The sequence below is a fragment of the Peromyscus eremicus genome, chromosome 23 (genome assembly GCF_949786415.1).
Source record: "Peromyscus eremicus chromosome 23, PerEre_H2_v1, whole genome shotgun sequence".
Classification (NCBI taxonomy): Eukaryota; Metazoa; Chordata; class Mammalia; order Rodentia; family Cricetidae; genus Peromyscus; species Peromyscus eremicus.
Window position 1 is genome coordinate 42,864,446 of NC_081438.1, and position 27,821 is coordinate 42,892,266.

The 27,821-nt window shown below is 53.5% G+C and overlaps 4 protein-coding genes across 5 annotated transcripts; all 4 read left to right on the forward strand.

Annotated features, from left to right (window-relative positions):
• Nucleotides 1-1,159: 1,159 nt before the first annotated feature.
• On the forward strand, nt 1,160-7,956 carry Lrrc8e (leucine rich repeat containing 8 VRAC subunit E). Its single transcript, XM_059249608.1, has 2 exons — nt 1,160-1,656; nt 4,257-7,956. Exons 1-2 carry the CDS (start codon nt 1,519-1,521, stop codon nt 6,504-6,506), a joined length of 2,388 nt encoding a protein of 795 aa, XP_059105591.1. The 5' UTR covers nt 1,160-1,518; the 3' UTR covers nt 6,507-7,956.
• Nucleotides 7,957-9,746: 1,790 nt separating this feature from the next.
• Map2k7 (mitogen-activated protein kinase kinase 7) lies at nt 9,747-19,019 on the forward strand. 2 transcript variants are annotated; one of them, XM_059248790.1, is made up of 12 exons: nt 9,747-9,960; nt 11,671-11,718; nt 14,405-14,546; nt 14,653-14,719; nt 14,836-14,949; nt 15,044-15,163; nt 15,341-15,448; nt 15,540-15,719; nt 15,808-15,888; nt 15,974-16,116; nt 16,631-16,676; nt 16,782-19,019. In XM_059248790.1, exons 1-12 carry the CDS (start codon nt 9,837-9,839, stop codon nt 16,914-16,916), a joined length of 1,308 nt encoding a protein of 435 aa, XP_059104773.1. In that variant the 5' UTR covers nt 9,747-9,836; the 3' UTR covers nt 16,917-19,019. The 2 variants fall into 2 exon arrangements, with proteins under 2 accessions (XP_059104773.1, XP_059104774.1); XM_059248791.1 differs by lacking the exon at nt 11,671-11,718 and having other exon boundaries at nt 9,749-9,960.
• Nucleotides 18,066-22,112, forward strand: Tgfbr3l (transforming growth factor beta receptor 3 like). Its single transcript, XM_059248990.1, is given in 7 exon segments — nt 18,066-18,090; nt 20,320-20,386; nt 20,388-20,454; nt 20,533-20,844; nt 21,339-21,453; nt 21,539-21,697; nt 21,959-22,112. Coding segments are annotated over 7 exon segments (810 nt in total). The 3' UTR covers nt 22,024-22,112.
• A 1,420-nt stretch (nt 22,113-23,532) lies between these two features.
• On the forward strand, nt 23,533-26,894 carry Snapc2 (small nuclear RNA activating complex polypeptide 2). The gene is made up of 5 exons (XM_059248792.1): nt 23,533-23,834; nt 24,979-25,089; nt 25,241-25,309; nt 25,699-26,071; nt 26,160-26,894. Exons 1-5 carry the CDS (start codon nt 23,652-23,654, stop codon nt 26,483-26,485), a joined length of 1,062 nt encoding a protein of 353 aa, XP_059104775.1. The 5' UTR covers nt 23,533-23,651; the 3' UTR covers nt 26,486-26,894.
• The last annotated feature ends 927 nt before the right edge of the window (nt 26,895-27,821 follow it).

A 27,821-nucleotide genomic window follows, 5' to 3' on the forward strand; every position in this document is an offset into this window, starting at 1 on the left:
TGTCTTCCTTTGCCACTCTCTATCTTTTTTGAGACAGAGTTTGAATTGAACCCGAGGCTTGCCAACTGGGCTAGGCTAGCTGACCAGTGAGCCATGCACCACTCTGGCTTTTACGTGGGTGCTGGGATCAAACTCATGTCCTCACGGCTGTGTGACAAGCACTTTATCTACCAAGCCGTCTGCTTGCCGCTTTTGTTTTGTTGCATTGAGACAGGGTCTCTCTCTGTAATGAAAATGCTGGTCCCAAACTCATTTACGTTACAGCTTCCCGAGTGCTAGGATTACAGTGCCGGCCACCATACCTAGCTTCCCAGGAACTTGTTTAAGATAAAGGATAGATGAGGCCGGCAATATAGCTCAGGGTGAAGGCACTTGTTACCAAGTGGGATGATCTGGGTTCCACCCAAAGACCCACATGATGGTAGGAGAGAACTGACTCTTGGAGTTCTTCTCTGACCCCCATACCCACACCATGGCACATGTACGTACACACGTACACACACACACACACACACACACACACACACACACACACACACTCACAAAAGGCTTGGATGCTAACAGGGGGTGGGCTGCCCAGAGACCCTCACTTTTCGCTTCGCCCTCTGCCCTGAGCAAGTAGCTGACTTCCTGGAAGAGTGATGTCCTAGCTTGCATCCTACACCCCCGTGTGACTTAGGCCTGGCCTTTGCAATAATGATACCTTAGTAGAAAAGGAAACCAGAGATAGACAGAGTGGGCTGGCAGCCCTGGAGCCTGGCAGCCCAGCCCTGTGCCAGGCTCTAGCTATAGGTGTCACCCTGAGCGTTTTCCAGTTTAGGAATCCTCATGCTTCAGACATTCCAACACATTCCTCCCTCTCGGGGCCCAGGTTTCTTCCTTCTACCTCAGATTCTGGGCTCTAGTCCCTATCTGTACACTCAGGTGTCTTGGCACATGCCTCCAGGGCTCAGTAGCTTTCAGCCTGGCCACTCCCTAACCCTCCAGGCCCTTAACTAGAGCACAGCCACGCTCCAGCTTGCTTTTCCCCAGCCTGCTTTTCCGGTTGGGGATTGGAGGTGGTGCCCAGAGCACCCCTGTCAGGGGGCACACCCCGGAAGTCTTAAGCCCGGGGACACTCTGGTGGTAGGGTGGAGGTGAGAGGGCAGATACAGAGAAAAGCATACAGAATGAATGTCACAGGCTTCCTCCTTCAGAGGCGGTGGCTCCAGGAGGAGGCTGGAGAGCAGCTGCCCTGTGTTTTTACTCTCATGAGTTCTGAGAGGGCAGGCAGAGCAGCATAAGTGGGGGCTTTGGGGAGCAGGAAAAGCTACGAGCCTGGGGAGGAGTGAGTTCTGAAGGAAGCAACAAGCCCCAGGCTACGAGAAGAACCATATAGCTCATAGATTCTCGAAAGTTCTGGCAGGGCTGAGTGTATTGGGAGCACTGGCCTGTCTGCTCTCTCTGGGCTTTCCCAACAGGCATACCCTGCTCTCACCCTGTCTCAACCCCTCTTGTCTCCCTACTCCTCTAGGCAGGATGATCCCAGTGGCGGAGTTCAAGCAGTTCACAGAACAGCAGCCTGCATTCAAGGTGCTGAAGCCCTGGTGGGATGTGCTGGCTGAGTACCTTACTGTGGCCATGCTCATGATTGGGGTCTTCGGGTGCACCCTTCAGGTGAGGAGTAAGACAGAAAGGGCACAGCTGGCAGCCCTTAGGATTAGACTTTGAGGAAGTGCCTTTTTGACAAGGAGTGAGACGTGAAGAGGCAGGGCTGTGCTGTGGTACTGAGCTCTCTAGACAAGAGTCAGAGCAGACAGGGGAAGGGGTGTGAAGGATCTGGGTTTCACTTTGGCCATATTTGTGGCCATGCTAATGACTGGGGTCTTGGGTTGCTCTTTCCAGGTGAGGGGGAGGCCAGAGAGTGGTGAGGATGTGAAGGAGTGGCGCCACACCTTGACAATGCTCCTCATGAGGGTCTTTTTTAAAAAACGTATTTTCTTTTATGTGTATGAGTGTTTACCTGCATGTATGTACGTGTGCCACATGTATGCTTGGTACCTGTGGAGGTCAGAAGAGTGTATATTACGTTCCTTAGAACTAGAGTTATGGATGAGAGGTTTTTTTTGGGGGGCTTGTTTTGGTTTTTTTGAGACAGGGTTTCTCTGTGTCGTCCTGGCTATCCTGGAACTTGCTCTGTAGATCAGGCTGACCTCAGACTCACAGAGATTACCTGGCTCTGCCTCCTGAGTGCTGGGATTAAAGGCGTGTGCCACCACCACTGCCAGCTGCTGTTTTTTATTTATTTATTTTTTCTGGGTTCAAGTGTTCTTAACCACTCTCTAGCCCCTTCTGCCATAAAGGCACTAGGCTTCACTGTGGCTGTGCTCCTGACTGGGGTCCTGAGCTGCACCCTCCAGGTGAAGGGCAGGACCATAAGGGAGCATGGTTTTACCATGGCAACGCTTATGATTGGGGTGTCCTAACTGCACCATACAGATGGGTAAGGTCCTGCTATGATGATGAGATGGGAAAGTGTCCTCAACTGCACCGTCCAAGTAAAGAGTGATCTCTAAAGGAGTAGGCCTTGTACTTGAAGTCCTGAAGCCTTTAAGTCACCCAAGAAGAGGGAGAGAGAGCCTGGGCATCTTGGTGAGTGCCTATAACCCTAGTTCCTCTGTAGGCCGGGACAGGAGGATGACAAATTTGAGGCCAGCCTAGACATCTTAGCAAGACTATCTCTCAAAATTAAAATTAAGGTCAGGTGTGGTGGTATACTTCTGGATTCCTAGCACAGAACATGACTTGGGATCTAGGTTCAATAAAAAAAAAAAAATCACTAATAAAATAAAAGAAGGGGTTGGGGATTTAGCTCAGTGGTAGAGTGCTTGCCTAGCAAGTGCAAGGCCCTGGGTTCAGTCCTCAGCTCTGAAAAAAAAGAAAAGAAAGGAAAGTCAAACAAGAGGGAGCCATTGCCAAAGCTCACACACAGACCAATTCCGACCCTTACTTTCCTCGTCTCCATCCCCACAAGCAGTGTTACTAAAGTCTACAGTAACATTAGGGTGTTTCCCCCACTGACACACTTTTTTCTTTCTTGTGGCAATGGGGATAGAATCAAGGCTTCCAATGCTACACAAGGTTCCTACTGCAGAACCTAACACTCAGCCCCTCCCTGGGGGATTCTGGGCTAGAACTCTACCACTGAGCTGGATCCTGCCCACGTCCTTTCTTTGACCAGTGTCTACTGAAGTTGTCTAGAAGTTGCTCCCACTCTGTAGCCCAGGCCTCAGCTTCCCAAATAACTAAGACTATAGACTAGTATAACCAGCCCAACTTCCTTTTCTTATAAATGGAATTTTGTTATTGACAGAACTTTAAAATTTTTTAAAATTTGTTTTTTTTTTTTGGGGGGGGGGGATGACAGGGTTTCTCTGTGTAGTCCTGGCTGTCCTGTAACTCACCTTCTAGGCCCAGGCTGGCCTCAAACGCAGATTCACCTGCTTCTGCCTTCTGAGTGCTGGGATTAAAGGTATGCACCACCATGTCTGGTTTCACAACTTAAAAAAAAAAAAAATAGGTAGATGAACTCCCGATCCTCTTGCATCCACTTCCCAAGGACCGTATTACATATGTGCACATAACACTCAGTTTATACAGTGTTGGGGTGGGACTCCAGGGCTTCATCATGCTAGGCAAACACTCTACCAACTGAGGTATATTTCCACCCTAAATGTCTCCTTTCTGGAAGGATCTAGTCCTATAGGACTCATCATAGCCTCACTATGATTACCTGTGCAAAGACCCTACTTCCAAATGAGGTCACAGGGACTAGGGGTTGGGATTTAGTTTCTTTTTGGGGGACCACAGTTCAATACACATACACCCTCACACTCTTTTTTCTTTTGAGACAGAGTGTCTTATATCCTAGGCTGGCCTTGAACTTACTATGAAGCCAAGAATGACCTTAAACTCCTCATTCTCCTGCTCCCATCTCCTGTGTGCTAGGATTATAGGTATGTGTCACCAAGCCCAGTTTATGCGTTGGCGAGAATCAAAACTGGTGCATGCTAGGCAGGCACTCTACCAACTTAGCCACATCACCCCCACGCACACCCATATTCTTTTCATATGAAGACAGATGCTGAAGTTTAACAGCTCTTCCACATTTAAACAGCTGACAGCAGTCGAGGATCAGGGTCTCCCACCTCAGCCTGGTTCTCTTCTGTACAGTTCCCCAGTTCCTTCATTGTCTCTCACTTTTTGCCTATCCCCAGGTGACACAAGACAAGATCATCTGCCTGCCCAGCCATGAACCCCGAGAGAACTTATCAGAGGCTCCTTGCCAGCAGCTATTGCCTCAAGGGGTCTCTGAGCAGATGGGGGGCTTCCGAGAGCTGAGTGGCCTCAAAAACAACCTAGATCTCCAACAGTATAGCTTTATTAACCAGCTCTGCTACGAGACAGCCCTTCACTGGTATGCCAAGTACTTCCCCTACCTGGTGGTCATTCATACACTCATCTTCATGGTCTGTACCAGCTTTTGGTTCAAATTCCCTGGCACCAGCTCCAAGATTGAACACTTCATCTCCATCCTGGGCAAGTGTTTTGATTCCCCATGGACCACTCGGGCCTTGTCTGAGGTATCTGGAGAGAACCACAAGGGCCCAGCTGCTGGACGGGCCATGGTGACCACAGTAACCGCAACAGGGACAGGATCGGGAAAGGCAGGTGAAGGTGAGAAGGAGAAGGTGCTAGTCGAGCCTGAAAAGGTGGTGACTGAGCCTCCAGTGGTCACCCTGCTGGACAAGAAGGAGGGTGAACAAGCTAAGGCCCTGTTTGAGAAGGTCAAGAAGTTCCGTGTGCATGTGGAAGAGGGTGACATCCTCTACTCTATGTATATCCGGCAGACAGTGCTCAAAGTGTGTAAGTTTTTTGCCATCCTGGTTTACAACTTGGTCTATGTGGAGAAGATAAGCTTTCTGGTGGCCTGCAGGGTGGAGACCTCAGAGGTCACAGGGTACGCCAGTTTCTGCTGCAACCACACCAAGGCCCACCTCTTCTCTAAGCTGGCCTTCTGCTACATCTCCTTCGTGTGTGTGTATGGCATCACCTGCCTGTATACGCTCTACTGGCTCTTCCATAGGCCCCTCAAAGAGTACTCCTTCCGTTCTGTGCGTGAGGAGACAGGCATGAATGACATCCCAGATGTCAAGAACGACTTTGCCTTCATGCTCCACCTCATTGACCAGTATGACTCCCTCTATTCTAAACGGTTCGCCGTCTTCCTCTCTGAAGTCAGCGAAAGCCGCCTGAAGCAACTCAACCTCAACCATGAGTGGACACCTGAGAAGCTGAGGCAGAAGCTGCAGCGCAACACGCGTGGCCGGCTGGAGCTGGCCCTCTGCATGCTCCCTGGACTGCCTGACACTGTCTTCGAGCTCAGTGAGCTGGAAGCGCTCAGACTTGAAGCCATCTGTGATATCTCCTTTCCCCCAGGGCTTTCCCAGCTTGTGAACCTTCAGGAGCTCAGCTTGCTTCACTCACCAGCCAGGCTGCCCTTCTCTTCACAGATCTTCCTGCGGGATCGCCTGAAGGTGATCTATGTCAAATTTGAAGAGCTCCGAGAGGTGCCCCTCTGGGTGTTTGGGCTTCGAGGCTTGGAGGAACTGCATCTGGAAGGACTCTTTCCCCCAGAGATGGCCCGGGCTGCCACCCTTGAGAGCCTCCGGGAGCTTAAGCAGCTCAAAGTACTGTCTCTGCGTAGCAATGCAGGGAAGGTGCCAGCCAGCGTGACTGACGTGGCTGGACACCTTCAGCGACTCAGCCTGCACAATGATGGGGCTCGCTTGCTTGCCCTCAACAGCCTCAAGAAGCTGGCGGTGTTACGGGAGCTGGAGCTGGTGGCCTGTGGGCTGGAACGTATCCCCCATGCAATCTTTAGCCTGGGGGCTCTGCAGGAACTTGACCTCAAGGACAACCACCTTAGGTCCATTGAGGAAATCCTCAGCTTCCAGCACTGTCGGAAGCTGGTCACTCTCAGGCTGTGGCACAACCAGATAGCCTATGTTCCTGAGCACGTGAGGAAGCTCCGTGGCCTGGAGCAGCTCTACCTCAGTCACAACAAGCTCGAGACTCTTCCCCCCCAGCTTGGCCAATGCTTTGGCCTCCGCCTGCTGGACGTGTCCCACAATGGGCTTCGTTCCCTGCCACCTGAGTTGGGCCTCCTCCAGAGCCTCCAGCATCTAGCTCTCTCCTACAATGCACTAGAGAGCCTGCCTGATGAATTGTTCTTCTGCCAGAAGCTGCGGACATTGCTCTTGGGCTACAACCACCTAACTCAGCTTTCACCTCGTGTAGCCACCCTCCGAACCCTTAGCCGTCTGGAGCTCAAGGGTAACCGGTTGGAGGCTCTGCCAGAAGAACTCGGTGACTGCAAGGGGCTAAAGAAGTCAGGGCTGCTGGTGGAGGACACCCTTTACGAGGGACTGCCTGCAGAGGTGCGGGAGAAGATGGAGGAGGAATGAAGCCTGGTGGGGAAAGGGGCAGGTAGACACAGAGGCCTTCAGATGCTGCTTCTGCCCAGCTTTGTCTTCCAAGGGAAATGTCTAACAGGCCCAGCAGGAGAGGAAGGAGAGCCAGACATGTCAGTTTTGTGCAGTTCAGACAAGATCCTGGGACTGGTTTGTCTGGGGGAGAAATAGGAGCTGGTGGATTTGGGGTGTAACCCACAGGGAAGGATTAACTCAGTCTTAGATTCTTGGACCAAAACCACACCTGTGTCTTTGGCTGGCTGGCTTGTCCTCCTCTGAACATTCCAGCTTAATTAGTGTCTTATACAGGAGTGGGGGGAACACATCCCAGTGGGATTTCCAACCCTCCCCAACGACAAATCAGCATACATCTAGGGTTCTCTCCTAAGGAGAGGACACAGGGATCAGTTCCAAACTTCCTTATCCCAACTGTAATGCCAAGTCCTTATTTTATAAGTCCTTTGCCACAAAGATGGGTACTTAGAACAATGATTCTCACATTTAGCTATGTAATAAAATCAGCCGAGGAGCCAGGAAGAAAATAAAACATCCCACACCCCACCCCTGAAATACTGACTCACAATTTTTGGGTGGGGGCCAGGAACCTGCTACTAAATAAGTATACCAAGTAATTCTGATTCAGGTGGTCCTGAGACTGAATAATGGAGCTGTTGACATAAAGACTGGGCAGGGACCGTAACTCAGTTGGGAGAGTGCTTGCTTAGCATACCGGAAACTCTGGGTTCCATCCCAAGCATTTCATAAACCAGGAGTGGTGGAACATGCCTATATAATACTCTGGAAGTGGAGGGAGGAGGATTGAAAGGTTGAAGCCAGCTTGGGAGACATAGCAGAACTTGTCTCCAAAACAACTAAGAATGGAAACCGGAATGTCCACATACAGGGCTCCTCTTCTGGAGCCTTGGAGAATCCCAAGAAGCTAAGCACTGCATTTCCTAAGGAAAAGGCTTATTTAATATTTATGAAAAACTCTGTAAACAAAGTTAGGCAGTCACAGATCCCCATTAGACTACTACTGTCTTAGGGTTTCCATTGCTGTGTCGAAACACCATGACCCAAAGCAAGATGTGAGGAAAGGGTTTATTCAGCTTACACTTCCACAGCACTGTTCCTCACTGAAGGAAGTCAGGACAGAAACTCAAACAGAGGCCGTGGAGGGGCGCTGCTTACTGGCTTGCTCTGACTGATTTCTTTAGAACCCAGGACCACCAGCCAAGGGAGGGAAGCACCCACAGTGGGCTGGGCCCTCCCCCATCAATCACTAATTAAGTGCCTTACAGCTGGATATTATAGAGACATTTTTCTCAGTTGAGGCGCCTTCCTCTCTGATGACTCTAGATTGTGTCAAGTTGACATATAACCAGCCAGTGAATGTACTATTCATGGGTTTCTTAAGACTGGCTACCTTTTTCCTTAGTACATGCCAGGGTTTTCTTTTTAATGCTTCCTGCATTAAAAAGAAAAAAAGATGCATATCCCAGTGGGTGCTTAATAAATGAAAACTGTAATTCTGACCTCTTTGTACAGTATGGTTGTCTAAGCTTTCTATATCCAGGACCAAATGATAACACCTATCTATTAAATCAGGCTGTCTGTCCTGGGGGGAAAGACATCCAAGGTACTTTAAAAAAAAAAAAAAGGGTGAGGTTCTTTACCTCATCTAATCAAGAGAAATTAGGTGGAGTTTTCTGCCTAGTTTTTTTTTTTTTTCCCCTAAAGAATCCCTACCGGCGGTGGTGGCACACACCTTTAATCCCAGCACTGGCGAGGCAGAGCCAGGCAGATCTCTGTGAGTTCGAGGCCAGCCTGGTCTCCAAAGCGAGTTCCAGGAAAGGCGCAAAGCTACACAGAGAAACCCTGTCTCGAAAAAACAAAACAAAACAAACAAACAAAAAGAATCCAACCCCCACACACACCGAAGGGGGTGGGGAGCCAGGTGGTAGTGGTGGTGCACGCCTTTAATCCCAGCACTCTCCGAGGCAGAGGCAGGCAAATCTCTTGAGTTCAAGGCTAGCCTGGTCTACAGAGCGAGTTCTAGGAAGGCCAGGATTACATAGTGAACCCTTGTCTCGAAAATACAAACCAGAACAAAGAATCCAATTTCCTCTCCTCATCTTTTATCCTTTTAACTCCAGGCTTGTGTCTGCTCCACCCGTAGGTTACCATCAGAGGAGGTCCAGTAAGCTTTTAAAGGCCCATCCAAAGTGTCCAACTGTTGCTTTCAGACTTGTGGCACAGCCTGACTTCCTGGGTTTGGTCACTTGCTGAATGTCCCTGTACAATGCAAGCTGCTCCTTAGTGACCCAGATTTACTGATAGGGACGTTATCCTAGCACCCTTTAAACGACTTAACTCTTTAAACTTGGCCAGGAGCACCCTCAGCAGAGGCATCTAATCCCAGGGCCTGTCTTCAGATACCTTGGTTCAGGAGCTGAGCCCCGATTCTCAGGACGAAGAGATGGGGACTGGGCATCTTAAGGTCCCAGGAAGGCACGGCCAGGAAGTCTGGCCTTACCCTTAATTCTGACACCAAGCTCAGGAATCGCAGACTCTGGATTCCCTCTCCTCCTATCAGGCCTTAATCTACGGGATTCCCAGGGGTGCCTAATTATGGTGAGGAGGCGACTTCACGGTGACAGCGGGAGGTCAGGCCACAATTAAGCATAACAGGTCCTAATGAAGAACCGGTCAGGATGAGGAAGGTTGTTCTGTGAAGACGCGGATGCCAGGGAGGGCCAGGGCTGGGAAGAGCTCACAGGAAGTTAACCGAGGCACGGTGCGAAGAAGAATCCGGGAACAGCCGCGAGCGTGCGCAGTAAAAGCCGCGCGCGCGGCCGGTCTCCCCTTCTGCATGTATGCGTGCCGTCTTGCCCGCCTTCCGCTTTATTAAAAAAAAAAAAAAAGAGAGAGAGAGAGAGAGACAGAGAGAGACAGAGAGAGACAGAGAGAGACAGAGAGACAGAGAGAGAGAGAGAGAGAGAGAGAAACCCGTGGTTTTTGAATCGCGCCTCTCTCCAAAAAAAGCTGGGGACATTCACGCATGCGCACTGCGCGAGGTAGCGGCGGGCGATGACAATGCACACTGCCAGCCTGGAGCTCTAGGTGGCGTCAGCGCCCGACTGGGATACAGTGCGCACGCGCGGCGCTAACCACTCGAGACAAGGCAGGCACGCACTGGGTTGGGCTGGGCAGGGCAGGACGGCGGCTCGGCGGGGTCATTGAGGCGCAGGCGCAGTGCGGTGTTTGTCTGCCCCGGACTGACGGGCGGCCTGGCGGCGAGCGGCGGCAGCGGCGGCGGGGAAGATGGCGGCGTCCTCCCTGGAGCAAAAGCTGTCCCGCCTGGAAGCCAAGCTGAAGCAGGAGAACCGCGAGGCCCGGAGGAGGATCGACCTCAACCTGGATATCAGCCCCCAGCGGCCCAGGCCCAGTAAGCACGGCGGCGTGGGGGAGGGGGCGGGCGGGGCGGGGCGCGCGGTGGGAGGCCCCGCCCACCAGGCAGATCCCGCCCCCGCTTCCGGGGCGCCCGCTCTCCTCCCCTCTACTCCCTACCGCTGTCAGCTTGCAGAGAGAGGGTCACGGTGACCTGGGAGTCGGGTGGGCAGTCTGCAGGACGACTTCCTCCCCGCACGTACCGCGATCCTAGGGTTCACATCACTGGGACATGGGAGCTTAGCGGCTGGGTCCCCTCACCCTGTGGTGCGACCCCAGTGCCTTGTCACCTGCACCAGGCAGGCTGTCAGACCCGAAGCTGCTGAGACCACAGCCGAGTCTTTCAACACTACAAACACGTCTATCTCTTTTGACCCAGCGGATCCACTCGTGCCGTCTCTGTGACTGTCAAGAGGTCCCCTCCCCTAGCAGATAGTCCACACACATGCATACCCATCCGCCCACTTAGGTTACTTAGCCCTCATTTACACCTAATCCTGTTTTCAATAGAGGAGTCTTCCATTTGATTTCTCTGGTCATATCTGATGCCCCCTTCTCCTAAGCCTGGAAGGGCCTGTTATTGGGCTCAGCTGACTGCCTCCTTCGTACAGGGGCACCTCATACCTCTGTGACCAGCTTGCTTCAGGGTTGCTGACTTAGTGTGTCCGGCCCTCTGGAGACACAGCCATCTCACAGCCTGGCAGCTTTTGTCTCCTGGGCTGAAGTGAGTGCTGGTCCTACAGACACCTGTGGCCAGTGTGAATGTATCTCGTCCTACCCAGCAGACACACATCTCCTTCCTGGCTCTCCCATCTCTGGGCCTGCCTCCCTGACATGTCCTGTGCCAACAGCCGTTCCCCTTTCTTCCTATACACAGACCCGACTTGTCACCGTCATGACCACAGTTAGCATCCTTGTTGATTCCTACATACCACATCCCCAAGTCCTCTCTGCCGGAAGAAGTTTGACTTTGCTCCCTCCTCACCAACTCTGTGATCAGTGCCTGGCCAACCCTTTCTGTATCCCTCTTTATCCAGCAGAATGCCTTCTTTATACTCTCTGTGATACAATCTTTGGAGTATATTATTATAGTTGTCTGTGGGTCACCCTAGTAAAAGGGGAAAGGTAGTCTCCCATAGCTGAGAATTCTGTCCACTCCCTGGTCACCTGGCCTAACCTTCACAGCCTGATCTTCCCCCCTGAATCCCTCTTCAGGGTTCCCTCCATCCTTCCCTCTTCTGGTCTGAGTCTGCCAGTTTTCCTTCCTAGGGAGTTTCTTCCAGGGCCTGGAGATACCCAGAGGTGGGGATTCTTTTCATTGGATTCTTTCTGGGACCAGATGCTGGGCCAAGCCTTGGAGGGCCCCTGCTGGACTGTGCAGAGCCATCTTTCCCAGCCCCAGTGTGGATGAGTCAGGGTTGGGCATGGGGTCCTAGGTACCCTAAGAGGTGTCTGTCCCTAGAACAGAGTGAGACCTGGTAAGGCTGGTGGCTGGCAGGCCCCAAGGAGCCCCCGCAGGTGTCTGTGTCTGTCAGCTCCATGCCTTCCTCCCACCCTCCCATCTCTGTCAGTTCTACCCATCTCTGCAGTTTGGTGCCTTGCGCCTCCCCTCCTCTTCATTATGATTTGATTTCTTTTCTGTTGGACAAATCAGTTATTTCTGTTGTGATTTATCGTGGTGTTTTTTTTTCTTCCTTTCCCCATCCAGTTATTGTGATCACTCTAAGCCCTGCTCCTGCCCCGTCCCAGCGAGCAGGTACCAGCCTTTTTATCATTGCTGCTTGCATATCTGCACATTGACCTAACCGCTGCCCCTGCTGCAGAATGCCATCCATCCCTACCCCATGCTGTGTGTGTGTGTGTTCTGTCTCTTCATTCTCACGGTCTCTCCCTTCACTATGGCAGTGTGAGCCTGACCACACTTTCTGTGTCCTCTAGCCTTCTCATGTCCTCTTTGGCTTAGTTTGGAACCCCCAGAGGATGAATGGCCCCCCCCTGATAAGTGGGGGTCTGCTAGGTGGGCACACAGGGTGGGTAGAGGCAGGTGCACTGTTCCTATTCAGTCTGTCTCAACTGTGGAGTGAGTGAGTGGCATCACTTGTGTACTGTGTCTGCTCTTAGGACCAGGAATGTAGCAGTAAATAAAACAGACCAAGCTCCTGTCCTGTGGGGCTGAGGTTGCAATAAGGGGTCCATCAGTGGAAACTAAGCACATTCCTGATCCTGTAGAATAGTCTAGTAGGCTGAGGGACTCTGCACAGGGACACTCAAGGAAAGCCTATGGAGGATACTGGATTTGAACAAAGTGTCCCAGAAAGTTGGGGGAAGCAAGATGCCCCACCACCACCATGCACACATAAGGACCCTGTGCTAGGCAGTTCAGTTATGCTAGTTCCTAGGTGTGCGGTGTCTTGTGTGTAAGAGAAAGAGCACCTCTGTTGGCAGAGATGAAGAAAGCTGACTGTTGGTGGTAATGTGTTCCCAGCTTGTGTGTATACATGGATGTGTGTGTAGGATGGAGGGCTGGCCCTGTTCCCAGTGTGTGTGTGTGTGTGTGTGTGTGTGTGTGCGCGCGCTTATGTGTATTCCATGATTTTGGTGTACATGTGTGTACATGTATACATGCACATGAGCGTATGCATGTTGGGCTGGTCGCCTGAATAGTGGGCACGTGTCCCCATGGTCTGTCTTACTTTCTGTCACTCATTCATCTTCACTTCTTTCTCCCTCACTGTGTTATACTCACTGTTCTCTCCAGGCCTGCCATGTGGCTCTAAAACCGCTCTAGCCTCTGTTCTCGGGCCTGTGTATGTTTCTCTCCCCTTTCCACTCTAGCCCCCATCAAATCCATGCTTCAGAGAGTGGGACCAGCAGCCTTTTCCATGGGTCTGAGGCAACCCAAGAGGGCTCTTGGTCTGTGTGGGTAAAGGGGCTGGTAGGGTGTGGAGAGGGTAGAGGTATGGTCCTCACCCCAGAAAGCTGAGGTACCAGATAAAGAAGGATCACAGGTACCCGTGGAGGTGAGCTGTGGACAGTTCCTAGAGAGTCTGGATGCAGCTGGGGTCCCAACCACCAGGGCTAGAAAAGGACCTGGATATGAGCAGTTAAAGCCCATTGGTCTCTGCCAATTAATCTCTGGGCCCAAGTCACCAAAAGCCATTAGGTTGATTGTGGGAAAAAGAAGTAGTAAAGTTAAGGATGTAGAGAAGTGTGTTAGAAAGTAGCAGGCTTTTAATACGGCACTCAAGAGGCAGAGCCAGCCTCTCTATGAGTTCGAGACCAGCCTGGTCTACAGAGGGAGTTCCAGGATAGCCAGAGCTGTTACACAGAGAAAAAACCCTGTCTCGAAAAACCAAAGAAAAAAGAAAGGAAGTGGCAGGCTCCAGGCCACCTGGGAAGTGATGTTTGAAGGATGCTTATTGCTGATGGCCTGAGCTGAGCTAGTAATCCTTCCAGGGAACTAGGGCCCTGACAATTGAGAGGTTCATGGAAGGCAGATACTTCCAGAAGCCAAAGGGAGCTCACGGCCCCTTTCACTAGGCCAGAGACCCCCTAGCTCTCTAAGAAACTATATCCTCTCTGGCTGCCTCATGCAACACCTCTGGGCACCTGGGTCCCAAGTCTTGGCTCTTTTTCTGTCTTTCTCCTGTCCCCCCACATCTTAACACCGCCCGCCCATCCTGGGGTGCCTGCTGCCTGCCTGCCGCCTGCCTGTAGCATGCCCGAGCCATCCGCATGCAGGCCATTGGGAAGTACCAAACTCCCCTCCCTGGCCCAGCGTTTTCCCCCCTGCCCAGCCCAGCCAGCCCCTGGAAGAGCTTTGCCACCTAGATCCCCATCACCCTCTTCCCAAGAGCTCAGGCTTGGCCTGGGGTTCTGTTCCTGCTCCCTTGGTCCCAGCTCTGCAGGCCTGGCTGGGAGATTCACAGATGAGCCAGCTGGCCAGAAGGTGGCCCCCCTGACCTAGGAGTGGAATCTGGGGCAAGACAGCCTGAAACCAGAGTTCCATAGCTGTTGGCTCTTGTTCATCCACAGTGCAGTATTGGCCAGACCAGGTTCCAAGCCAGTCCTGGTGGGCATTCTGTCCTCATGTGGTTCCCATGTGAGCACTGTGGCCCTGGGCCTGCTTCCTGGCACTGGTGGGGGAAGTTCCTGGCAGAGAGTCCCCACACATACACCATTTCTCTGCAGTATGCACTTGAGGACAAACCCTCAGTCTCTGGGGCCACCCCTCTCCCACCAACCCATCCAATCTCCTTTCAGATCAGAGGGGCAGAGACAGTATTCTGAAGATGCCCCAGGGGGTGGGGAAGGAGGCCCCAGCCAGCAGAGCAGGGGGCTGTGCCAGCATGGCCGAAGGAATACGCGAGATGAGAACTCTAAACCTTTTGTCACCAGCTAGATGCTAACTCCTTTCATGCCCCTGGTTTTTAACCCGCCAGCCCTGCAGCTCCCACTGGCCAACGATGGGGGCAGCCGCTCACCATCCTCGGAGAGCTCCCCACAGCACCCTACACCCCCCACCCGGCCCCGCCACATGCTGGGGCTCCCATCAACCTTGTTCACACCCCGCAGTATGGAGAGGTAAGCTGGTGGAGCAGGGCTAGCACAGGGCCCTCCTTGTGCTAGACCTAGGGAGGTGGGGGATGTCAGTGGGACCCTTGTGGTCAGCTCCTGTTTTGTCCTTCAGCATCGAGATTGACCAGAAGCTGCAGGAGATCATGAAGCAGACAGGGTACCTGACCATCGGGGGCCAGGTACTACCTCCCTATAGGCACCCTGAGGGCTGTGACAGGACCCAGGCAGGCTAGAGGTGGTGGGTGACAGGAGCAGAGGCTCTGGGGACCCTCCAGCTGCCTTGCTCTCCACCCAGCGATATCAGGCAGAAATCAATGACTTGGAGAACCTGGGAGAGATGGGCAGCGGTACCTGTGGTCAGGTGTGGAAGATGCGCTTCCGGAAGACAGGCCACATCATTGCTGTCAAGGTGAGCCTTCCACACCCCAGTTCCAGGATGTCCCCTGTGCCCTTGCAGCCTGCGCAGCACTTGAAGCTCCCCTCCTGGCTGTCCCTCCTTGCAGCAAATGCGGCGCTCGGGGAACAAGGAGGAGAATAAGCGCATCCTGATGGACCTGGACGTGGTGCTCAAGAGCCACGACTGCCCCTACATTGTTCAGTGCTTTGGCACCTTCATCACCAATGTGAGCACCCCACATGTGGGGCCAGGACTTCTGCCCCTGTAGGGTCCTACATTCCCAGAAGTCTCGGGCAGCCTTCTGCCCCATAGGGTCCCACACGTCCCCAGGTACCAGAGTGTGGTTAGGGTGGGGAGGGAAGCATGGCTGCCCCAAGCCCTGCGTGCTGCCCTCCCTCTACAGACAGACGTCTTCATTGCCATGGAGCTCATGGGCACGTGTGCAGAGAAGCTGAAGAAACGGATGCAGGGCCCCATTCCGGAGCGGATCTTGGGCAAGATGACTGTGGCGGTGAGTGGCTAAATCTGGTCTTGTGTGGGCTAGGTGGGTGCCCTGGATTCTGTCCTCCCGTGACAGGTCCTTGAACCTGTCTGTCCTACAGATTGTGAAAGCGCTGTACTATCTAAAGGAGAAGCATGGTGTCATCCATCGTGATGTCAAACCCTCCAACATCCTGCTCGACGAGCGGGGGCAGATCAAGCTCTGTGACTTTGGCATCAGTGGCCGTCTTGTTGACTCTAAGGCCAAAACACGGAGTGCTGGCTGTGCTGCCTACATGGCTGTGAGTGGGGCCCTGCTGGACCTGATACAGGGACTGGGTGGGCCGGCCCGGCCTTCAGGGTATATCCTCTTCCTCTCCCTCCTTGCAGCCTGAGCGCATTGACCCTCCAGACCCCACCAAGCCTGACTACGACATCCGAGCCGATGTGTGGAGCCTGGGCATATCATTGGTGTGTTGGGGCTTCTGTTCTGAGGCTTGGTGGGAGAGCAGGGATCCTTCACCTGCTGCTCCAGCAATGCCTGTCACCCTCCCAGGTGGAGCTGGCAACGGGACAGTTTCCCTACAAGAACTGCAAGACGGACTTTGAGGTCCTCACCAAAGTCCTGCAGGAAGAGCCCCCACTCCTGCCTGGTCACATGGGCTTCTCAGGGGACTTCCAGTCATTCGTCAAAGACTGGTGAGCACTCCCACTCTGCCTGTCCTTTCTCCTACTCCTCTACTCTGGGATGTGCTGGGGAGGGCTGGGGAGGGGGAAGGGATGAGGTGGGCACAGCTCCAGGTAGGCCCATGGCTTGAGGCTGTAGATAGGAGCTAAAGCTGGAGCCTTTGGAATCACTTTCTGGGTTTGGACCTGCCCTAAGGGGACAGCTGGTCCTGTGGGTGTCTGGTGTGGTGACCTGGGGCTTTGCCATGGAGGTTATCCAGGAAGACCACACTTGAGTCTTAACTTTCTCTTGTGTGAACCTCACATTCTGGTTCCAGCTCCCCAGCTGGGTCTTCACCATGCTACCCTGGGCCAGGAGACTTTGTGGGTCCCCAGCCTGGTGGAGCCTGGCTGTGAGCAGCTGCTTCTGGCTGATGTGGAAGACCCCTTTTTCACTGGGGAGGGCCTGAGCACAGATGCGCATCCAGCCACAGCCAGGTCCACCTCCTTGACTCTCATTTCTCTTCTCTCCCTGCTCTTCGTCCAGCCTTACTAAAGATCACAGGAAGAGACCAAAGTATAATAAGCTACTTGTGAGTACCTAGCCCCCAATTCCCGCCACATGTGAGTCCTTCCGGCCTTGGTTGAAGGACCAGGAGGGCTGACTCCTCATCCTAAGCTAACTCTTGGGCCTACAGGAACACAGCTTCATCAAGCACTATGAGACACTCGAGGTGGATGTGGCGTCCTGGTTCAAGGATGTCATGGCAAAGACCGAGTCTCCAAGGACTAGTGGAGTCCTGAGCCAACACCACCTGCCCTTCTTCAGGTAGCCTCATGGCAGCGGCCAGCCCCACAGGGGCCCAGGGGCATGGCCACAGGCCCCCCTTTCCCACCTGGCCAATCCAGCTGCCCATCAGGGGACCTGGGACCTGGACAGCTGCCAAGGGCTGAGGACAGAAAGTAGGGGGTACCCATCCACCTCTGGCTCCCTACCTACCAGCTGTGGACAGACGGGCATGCTGGTCCCTAATTTTTCCCACTCTGGGGTCAGCCAGCTACGCGAACCCCACCCCACCCCGACAGACACTGTGAACGGAAGACAGCAGGCCATGAGCAGACTCGCTATTTATTCAATCATAACCTCTGTGCTGGGGTGGCCCCTAGGGCAGAGAGAAAGCTCCTGTCCCTTTCCCCCAAACTCCCAGTTGTCTGTCCCTCTACCTTCTCTCACACATGCTTGCTCTTCTCCATCTCTCCCTCCCTTCCCTCCCTCTCTACCTCTGTCCCTTTCTGGTTTCCTGTCTCCCTCCCAGCCTCTGCCTCTCTCCTAGCCTAAGCCTGGGCCCAGCCACTCCTACCCCTCAGTGGAAGCCCCAGGTCCACCCAGGCCTCCTCAAGTCCTTGTCCCAGGATAGCTTTGTGGGCATTGTGACTGCGGCCAAATGGGTTGCTGTCTCCGTGTCTGTCTGTCTGTCTCTCTTTGATCTCAGGGGGTCCTTTTTGGAGTTTATTGTATTTTATTGTACTTGGTGGGGGGGGGGGGTTGTCCTCATAGGGTGTGTTGGTACCTTCAGAAACTTTTACCAAAGTAATGTTCAGCTGCTGGTGGTGGGCCCCCTCCTCTCCATTGCCCTCAGGCATTTGGGGGGTTGGACTGCTTGCTGCTCTTTGTCAGTTCTGGCCTAGAGAGACCAGGCTCAATTAGGGAATCCTCATGTGGGACTGGGGACTGGTTACAGCTTGGGGTTGAGTAGAAGAGCTCAGGTGGTACAGAGGGAGACCAGGGGCCTCAGCCACACAGACGGCCTTTAGGAAAAGTGTGTGAGGGGTGCGGTGGAGAAGAGCAGGTAGCAGGGAGGGAACTGGAGGGAGTCAGCGACAGGAGTGAGGCCGAGGGGCAAAGAGGGGTTCCAAAGAAGGCAGGGATTGAGAGTTAAGGGAGTAGATGTGGAGGTCTGAGCATGTGTGTCAGGGACAAGATGGACAGGCTTGAGTGCAAGGGAGGTCAGGGTATTGGTATGTGAAGTGACTTACTCCCATTGTGCCCCTGAGCGTCCCTTAGCTCACCTAGAGCTGGCTAGCTCCAACCCAGCTTGTGGCCTGGACTGGGCCAGGTGTCTGTCCCATTGTCCTGCAATGGCCAGGACAGGGTGGGGTATGTTTCCTTTTTGTTGGTGATGCATGCAAATCAAGTGGTCAAGAGAACAATATAACAGAACAAAACAAAAAATACTTTAAAACCACAAACAAAACCCAGCACCAAAGCTGAGAAACCTTGCTGGATGTAGCTGATGCAACTGTAGGCTTAGGCGACACTGTGGCTCTTAACTATCCTATTGACTTCATTCATCATCATATTACACAATGCCGCATGTTTCGATCGCAATAGAAGTCGAAGTCATCTTCTCTGCCTGGGGCAGGGCACCCTCTCTCCTTACCCCTCATGTTGGGGAGGTAGAGTGAAGTAGGGGTAGAATAACAAGCCTGCCCCCCCCCCCCACCTTACCATTCTGAGGCTAGCCACCAGCATGGGCAGCCTTCATGGGTAGTTAGGTCTCTTGGCTGGTCCCCGGGCCAGCACAGGCCCAAGACTGGGCCGCATGGTTTTATTTTTATTTAACTTTATTTTCTGTGTGTGTCTCTGTCTGTCTGTCTGTCTGTCTGTGTCCAACCCCCTCCAGTGTTAAGTGGGAGCCTGGGGGAGTCTCTCACTTCCCCACGTCTCCCAAGTCCTTCCCTTTGTCACCAGCCATCCCTCTGGCCCAGGCAGAGTGGGTGTCGGGCAGGTAGGGACCTGGAGTGGCCTGGTCCTACCCTCTGGCCTGTGGACTCCTCCTCAGGCCGCCAGTGTTGCCCCCTCCCTTTTTAAAACAAAATACCCTTGTTTGTAAGTCCTTAGATGCTTGAGAATAAAACCCTTCCTTTTCTTCTGAGTGTGTTGTCCTAAGCCTGGTAGAGTTTATAGAGATCGGGGAAGGGGCTGGGGGGAGGGTGGGAGAGCTAGCTGGGCAGGAGGTGTTTGGAGTGACTTAGGGTATCAAGCTGCTTTGTGAGGGGCCCCCTTCCTCTAGAAATTTCAGCACATCAAGAAAGTCCTTACCCATGCAGGCCTTGAGCATGGGCTCTGATGTCAGCCCCTGCATCCTCCACCCCCCGCTCCCTGTTTCCCAGGGTGGCAGACTCACCAAGGTCAGGGCTGCCTACCCACACCTACAGGGCTGAGTACAGCCCAGCCAGGTGCCTGCTGCTGGCCTGGAGCATTCCAACCTGGACAGGCCACTGTGGTGGGCACTACACTCCTGCTCCTGGCCCTGCTCCCTGGGACTGCCACTGTGCTCAATGAACCACTTGTTATGTAGCTGTGGTAGCTGGCACAGGGGGCAGGGGCACCATGTTCCACCTCCCTGCTCTTCCTTCTCAACTTAGTTTTGCACCTGGATGTGTTGGGGGTTCCAGGTTGCCATCCTCCTGCCTTTCCCCCAGGCTAGCCCCTCTGCCTGTTTCCTCAAAGTTCTCAACAACCTAGTGATGGCAAGGGCTGTGGATGGGAGCAGGTGTGCAGATCCAATCGTTCTGAGAAAACCTCCCGCTAAACTGCCACTTGGCAGGAGTCATTGCCTGTATAGACGTTTTAGTGAGTGCACATAAGCGCAAGCCTGGATGAGCACAAAATAAGAGGTCATCCACCATCACCTGTTGGCACTGTCCTTTATCTGTCTGGGGCCTTGGATCTCTGTTGAACAGAAATTGCCATTCCAGTCGCCTGTCTGGACCACGGCTCTGCCTTCTAGGGAGGGCGCCCTCCTGACCACAACAGATGTCAGTCAGCACCCTACCTCCCCTTAGTGGCCAGTAGGTCATAATGGGTCTCTTAGACTTTAAGACTAAGACTCTTGCTCTAAGACTTAGAGCAACCTAGATGGGGCAGACCTGTCTTGATCTTGCCCAGCTGAACTCCACCAACACTGGTCAACCGGGTGTATCCCTAAATCCCTTTCCCTAGTCTGCAGGTGGTAAAAGAGGTCAGAAAAGGGAGCACGGCTTTATGCAGGTTTTGACTACTAGGCAGTGATGTCATTAGGCATACATAGTATTAACTTGGAGAGAGTTTGGCACACAGCAAGGGTAAAAAGACCATCTGTAATGTGTCCCTTTTCCAAGAGAGGCAAGGGCTGGAAGTGGAGGCCTTCCCCTAGAAGAAATGCGTCCTCCTTACTCTGTGCTCCATTCCAGCACCCCCATTCCCTGGGGCGCCTGGCCCCTGGCTGCGCAGACCCCTTTTCAGTCTGGATTTATCAGACACAGGATTCATTCCCTCCCTGCACTGGGCCACTGGAGGTTCCAGCCGACAGCCATGTGTTTGTGCAGGTGCGGGCGCCTGAAACACCGAGGGTGGGTGGGAATAAATGGGGACCGGTCAACCTTGATGGCGCCTTGGTTCCTCAGGCAGCCTTGGCCTGTCCTTCACCGAGATGGGACCTGGCCCTGCACCGCTGCTCAGTAACACCCTCACGCCCGGCCCTGGGGCCTGCTCTGGTGCTTCTACGTGGGGGCTGCCCTGCTGACGCCTCTGTCAACTTCTCACCACCTCCACATCCGGATGCTGCTCGCCCCACACGCTTCAGCTTCCGCCTGCGCCCGGTATTCAGCGCCTCAGTGCAGTTCCTGCACTGCCAGATAAGCCGCTGCCGTCGCAGCCACCGCCACCGAGCTCTCCACCAGACACCGACGCCTCTTACCCCGCCATAGCCGTCGCAGGTGCGCTTGCAGAAGCAGTAATCTGAGCACCCTCGGAAGAGTCTCTGTAGCTAGCCACAAGCGTCTCTGGCAGCGGAGGGAAGAATTCTACCAGGTTTAGGGTCCTGGGAAGCAGAGTGCTTTATGGTCTGGGTTCCTCTTAGGATGGGTACTGGGTACAGAGCTACCCCCCATGGATCTACCTGCACAAGGACTCTCCAGGAGACAGGAAATGCAGAGCATTAGGCTCTGGGATCCTTGGGTGGGAATCTAAAGTTCTTTTAGGGCTGGAAGACTGCATGTAGAAAACTGTGACACGTCCAAACTGATTTGGGTGTCTCACTTGGGACCTAGAGGCTGGTATATTGGGTGTTCTAGGGCTGAAACCACTTCTCTGTTTAGGGGTTGGGTCTAGGAGTCCTGTGACCTCGTAGCTCTAGTGGAAAGCTGGAAGTTTAAGTCCATTTTAGAAGCTCTGGGGAACCTGATGTCTGGTTTCTTCCCTCCCAACCTAGTGTCTGCCTCAAGATGAGGCATGCGCGGGCAGAGGTGAGAGCCTTGGTACCGACAGCCCCCACCTGCACACTCTGACGCAGCCCATCGTGGCCACAGTACCTCATCCACCCCCTAGTAAGCTCACAAGCGGCCCTGGAACTCGGGTGGAAAATACAACTGGGTCCAGAGCCTGGTCTCAGCCTTGCACACATCCCCATAGGGCCGTTTAAGAGCCTCCTCGGCAGGGCCGTGCGTCCAGAGCCGCCCGCTCCAGCCGCTGCAGCCCTGGAGTCCGCACCAGTGGTGGCGTTGGTGTTGGCCGCATTCGTGCTGGGTGCTGCGCTGGCCGCTGGGCTCGGTCTCGTCTGCGCGCACTCAGGTACCGACTTCTGTCCCGCCAGAACCCAGTACCTATTTCCACAGGTCCAGAAAGCCTATCTTCCATACCTCCTCCACGTCAGCCCCCCTCCCTCTATGTGACCCATCACGCTGAACTTTCTTGGATCTGGCCCTCTGGGCTAGTACACTGCAGCAGCTCCCACCAGGGGGCGCGCTTACCCTGGCGCAGTGCACAGGCAACCCCTATTCTAGCCAGCTGCTTCTTACAGCACCTCCAACCCCACCCCACCCCCCACCCCCCCACCCCACCCCACCCGCCAGCCTCCTAGAGCTTCACCCGGCGGCCCCCAGATCCAGAGGCCCTAGTAGGCAGGTAAGTACAGGGTGCGAAGGAGGTGGTGGTAAGGATCCTTCATAGAGTTTACCCATTGGGCTCCAAGTAGCTTGTATGTTTATTAATTTTTTGAACAACCTTCAGGCGGCTACTTTTATAATGTCCATTAGAGATTTAAAAAAATGAGGCACTTTTATGAGGTTAAGTGACTTGTCAAAGGTGAAGCTGGAAATAGAGTTTGGGGGATGGGGTCACCAGCAGTGAAGAAATGGGGTTCTTAAGATTTGAACAGGCACCAGGTAAATGTTAGGGATTTAGACACAGTTCCTAGTCTCACACAGGTGCATAGATTGATGGAGGAAGCCAATGCCTGCTGGGAAAATGTGACCTGGTGAGTCTCTGCCACATCCTCTCTAGAGATGGCACAACCCAGTGAGGTCCTGTGATACATCCAGCCATGGATTCAGAACCCTCTGGAAGGACTCATGCACATCTCTCCTCCCTCCCACCTTATCCGTACTCCCCTGGTTCAAAATAAATTTCTTACCTGCCTGCTAACTTCTAGTGGAGTTAATGAGCTCCCAAGCACGGGGTGGCGGGGAGCACAGGAAAGGGAGCTCCATGCTGTGCCTGGGAACCAGAACTTGAAAGATTCGTGGCTGGGAAAGACAGATTGGAGGGGCGCGACTCCAACCCCCATGAACACATATACCCAGGGAGAGTCAGGGGCCATTTGCCTGGAACAGAAAATTACGCCCACCCTGGCCAGCTTAAGTTTAAATTAAGTCCTGCTTTCTTCCTCCACTCCAACACTGCAGCTCACCCATCCCCAGACCCTGCCTTCTTTCAGGTCTCTTGAATCCTTCCTACCAAAACTCCCCCCTCCTCTGCATTTAAGCAATAATACAACTTCCAGGTTTAGTTTACCAGTGAGGAAACTGAGGCTCAGCAATACTAAACCACCTTCGCCAAAGTCCCCAGGGCTGTCTACCCCCATAATCCAGACCTATTTTTCTCTCAAGCTAGGCTTTCACTATGTAGCCCAGACTAACCTTGAAATCATGATCTTTCTGTCTCAGTCCCCGAAATGCTGGGACTAGTAGCCACCACTTCAGGCAAGCCAGGGTTTATTTGTTTGTTTAGATTTATGTGAGTGTTTTGCCTGCATGTATGTATGTGCACCATAGCAAGCCTGGTGCTTGGGGAGATCAGAAGAGGGCATCGTGTCATCTACAAGAACAGCAAGTGAGCCAGGTGTAGAGGCGTATGCCTTTAAATCCACCATTCGGGAGGATCTCCGCGAGTTTGAGGCCAGCCTGGTCTACATATCGAGATCCAGGCCACCAGGGCTACATAGAGAGAACCTGTCTCACAAATGACAAGCCCAGGATTTTTAGGGCAGCTGCCCACTTCTCTGCGAAAAGGAAAGCGCACGGTACGGGTTTCATGAGTTGGCTCAGGAATATAGGGTCTAAAGTTTTAGCTCCAGCTCATGAGTGACATAAAACGCAGATAAAACTCGAGGATCCTCCGCCCGCCTCAGTCTCAGCAACTCCTCCAGAGCCACGCCCCCATCTGCTAAATCGTCCGCGTAGTGCTTTTTCAGACCTTCAGAGCCTCCGTAGTCCCGCCCCAGGGAAGAGACCGTACGAGCTCCGGCATGAAGCCGCCGCAGCGACGGCGGAAGGTCCCAGCCCGCTACGTGGGTGAGGCTACCGGTCCCACGGCTTGGAGCCCCCGCGAGATGCGGAATCTACTGAGACTTCTTCAGGCTCGGCGGGGACAGCCGGAGCCAGACGCCGCGGAGCTGGCCAAGGAGCTGCAGGGCCGCAGTGAAGCCGAGGTGGTGTCCCGGGCTGGGGGCTCGGGGTTGCGGGCCTTGCCGAGCCGGAGCGGGCGGAGTGGGTGGAGCGCTGTGTCGTGGGCCAAGGTGGAGCTTAGGGCGGGGTTATGGTGGAGCTTTGGAGCCGACCAAGCTGTACCTAAGGGGCCTGACTGTTTCGGGCGGGGCGACAATGAAGCTTAGAGTGAGGCCTTGGTGAGGCTGGGACCTGGGGGGGGGGGGGGGGGGGGAAGCTTAGGGGCGGGGCCGAGATGGCACGCTACTGGATTGTAAGTGAGACTAGAGGAGCTGCTGGGCGGTGGTGGGGCACGCCTTTAATCCCGGCACTCCGGAGGCGGAGGCACGCGGATCTCTGTGAGTTCGAGGCCAGCCTGGGCTACCAAGTGAGTTCCAGGAAAGGCGCAAAGCTACACAGAGAAACCCTGTCTCGAAAAACCAAAAAAAAAAAAAAAAAAAAAAAAAAGAAAGAAAAACAAAACAAAACAAAAACCAAACAAACACAAAAATAGTGAAGCATGAAGAGGTAGTATGTGAGTGGGTACGCTTGGGAGTGGGGCGAGAGCAGTGGGATGGAGTGAGTCTGTGGGTAAGACTGTAGAGAGGAGTGTGGCCTGGAGAAATCAAAGAGCTGATTGAGCAGAGTGGAGGTGAGTGGAAGTGAGGCTGGGTGGAGTTGGTAGTGGAGGCATCTATGCCCTTAATCCCAGCACTCAGGATCCCAGCACTGGTAGACCTCCGAGTTCAAGGCTAGCCCAGTCTACATAGTTCCAGGACAGCCAGCGCTATTTAGAGAGAACTGCCAGTGCTATATAAATCAACCAAACAAAAAAGATGGAGTTGGACAGAGCCAAAGTTAGTATGAAGTGAGATCCAGGAGATAGGGTGGGGTGGAAGTGAATAGGTTAGTTCTCATTATAAGAGCAAGCTATAGCCCCCGGAAGGAGCAAGAACAGGCCCGGCATTTACATTTTCATTAGGGAGCTGGTCACACACTGGGTCCTTGGCTTGAGTCCCGGCAGTTTCGGGAATGTGCAACACTGGGCACCGGGATAGGGAGCAGTAGCAGTCCCTTAAACAAGCAAGGCAGTAGACTTTGGTCTTGTCTGTGTTTCTGAGCTCATAGAAGGCTTGTCCTCCTTCCCAGATCTGCCGATTTATCCAGCAGCTCAAAGGTCGAGTGGTTCGTGAGGCCACTGGGAAGGTGCACCCAGGAGGTTCAAGGCGTCAAGAAGCACAGCTCCCAGCCCCTATAGAGGTGAGGCAGGAAGGTAAGGTGAGGACTGCCCTAGGCTGGCTCCTGAAGGAGGAAGGATAACCTGGTCAGAGGAATCCAAGGAAGGGCAAAGCTTGGGAGACTCCTGAGGTCTGTGCCCTAGACTAACCATGTACCTACTGGCTTCACCCAGGTATGGATGGATCTTGCTGAGAAACTAACAGGCCCACTGGAGGAAGCCCTGACTACAGCTTTCTCCCAGGTACAGCCACTGACCAAGGGTATTTATTACAGGACATGAGTGGGTATGGCCCAGTGGTAGAAAGCCCCTGGTTTTAGTCAGGCAACAGTGTTGTATATAATCTCCAAATTTGAAGGAGAAGAGACTTGCCAGTGAGTTCCAGGCCTCTCCTGCCCCTACCCAAAAAGAAAAGTAAAGAAAAATGTAGCTCTGGATCCTGGCCCTTTCCTGTGCCAAACCAGTGACTCCAGTGGAGCATCGACACTTGAGCCATGGTGTCTAAGGGCATCTCTTGTGTGGGTCACCTTCAGAATGGCAAGGAGGATTTGGTGAGTGGGTGGAGGTGGAGGTCTTATTCTAGGCCCAGCGGGGCAATGGAAGATGAAAGACGCCCCCTTCCTCTCTGTCAGGTGCTCACCATTGCTGCTGCAGAACCCATCAGCCTCCTGCACTCCAAGCCAGCAAAGCCCACAAAGGCCTGTGGAAAGCCACTGCTGTTCTTGAGTACCCAAGGAGAGCAGAAGAATCCAGTCCTTGAAGCTTCTGGGCCTGGCCCTGTGACTGCTGACTCCACTCTCGAGGCCTCTGTGCCTCTCCCTGAGGCTTCTGATCACAACCCTGAGACCTCTGGCCTTGCCTCTGTGGTTCCTGTGTCTGATGCCCCAACCAAATCCCTAGCTGGCCCCTCCACAGAGAAAGACTTTGTTGTGGACTTTGAGAAGATCTACAAGTATCTGTCCTTCTCCTCTAGAAATGGCCATGGCCCTGAGCTCTCAGCAGCTGGTAAGAGGAGCTGGGGAGGAGAGGGGTTGTGGGAGTTGGGGTGCAGAGTCAAACCTTGTCCTCTCATTCTTCCCTTTCCTTCTGTCAGAGTCAGCTGTGGTCCTTGACCTGCTCATGTCACTTCCAGAGGAACTGTCCCACCTGCCTTGCACAGCCCTGGTGGAACATATGACCAAAACATATGCTCAACTGATGGCCCCCCAGACCTCCCTCCCTAGTGGGAAGAGCCCCAGGCCTGGGAATGAAGATGGAGGGACTGGCTGCAAGGGGCCAGAGGAGCCTGGCCAAGCCAATCCTCAAGCTTCTGAGCCCATAGAACAGAGGCCGGCCTGGCAAGAAGTTGGGATCTGCCCATTGAACCCATTCCTGGTACCCCTGGAGCTATTGGGCCAGGTGCCCACCCCTGCGAGGTGAGGAATACAGAAGACCAGATATGCTGACTTCTGCCTGGAACTTCAGTCCAACACCACTTATTTACTGGGTGGCCAGGAGGATGATTGTGGAAGTCCTTGACATGGTGTCCAGCCACAGGCTAAGTCTTCAGATGCTGCCTCAGAAAGGGAAGTATAGTTGTAATGAATGGAGATATAGAACTCTGCACACAGGCAGAATTCCTGGACACACAGACGGGGCTCTTCCCTAGCCCAGTTGTGCCCTGTTCTCTGCTGTTGGGAACCATAACAGCATCATCTGTTTCAAGTATATGCCCTCCTGAATCTGCACTTGCATTTAGATTCTCCTAGCTCAACTGACCACTGTACAGTTCTCTCCACTCTTTTCTGGGGTGTCTTGTAACTTTCAATAAAGTAATCGAAGCAGCTAACTGTGCTCCGTTCCTCGTGACAAAAGTGGGAGTTAGGGTTCTGAAATGACACAGTCTGGGAGCTGGAGCAAGAGGCCAGGGAAGAGGGTGCTGTCCCCAGCAAACGCTGGTGCCTGGGGTGGTGAGAGAGCTCCAAGGGTGAAATGCTTGGTGTGCAGCCTGGCAATCAATTAATTCCTTGATTAATTCCTCATGTAAAGGTGAAGAAAGCAATTCCTGAAAGTTGTCTGAACGCACATGCTATAGCACGTATATCCACATCATGCGCACAAACATACAATAATTTTAAAAAGCTGTCATCTAGAGTGACCTTAGTGTGGCCGTAAAGAGCTCCTTGGTGACTGTGTGGAGGTGGCTCTTTGTCAAAAGGAAAGCTGGGCTGGCTGGTCTCATGTGGGAAGTAGGGACAAAGTTTCAGAGCAAAGCAATGATAGATCTACAGATGTCTGAAGCTGGCAGTGTGGCAGCCAGTGGAGCAAAGCCCTGGTTCCAGGGAGGTAAGAGGTGGATTCCTCTGGGGGATGAGCAGAGAGGTGGAGGAAGACGGGAAAGCCCCTTCAAGTGGCCTTGGAGCCTCAACCACCCTTGGAAATGAAGGGAGGAGGGAGGCAGAACTGGAGGGGGTTTAGGATGGTGTGGGTTAGAGCTGGGGGCAGTGGTGGAGTCGTAGTTGAAACCCAAGACCCCACACTTGCCTTTTGCTGTTGGGCTTCCCACCATAAGCTCCAACTTCCCTGTGAGTATGAAGTACAGGACATGCCTGAGGAGCTAGGCCTCTTTTTGGGAAACTAGGTGCCCTGCCATGATAGCACCCTCCCCCAAGCCTAACGAGTTGTCTGAGAGTGAGTAAAATTTCTGTTCCCTGAGCTGTGCCTTCGCCTGGCTTTCCTTTTATAGAAAGGCTCGATTCTCCCCACACACATTGCA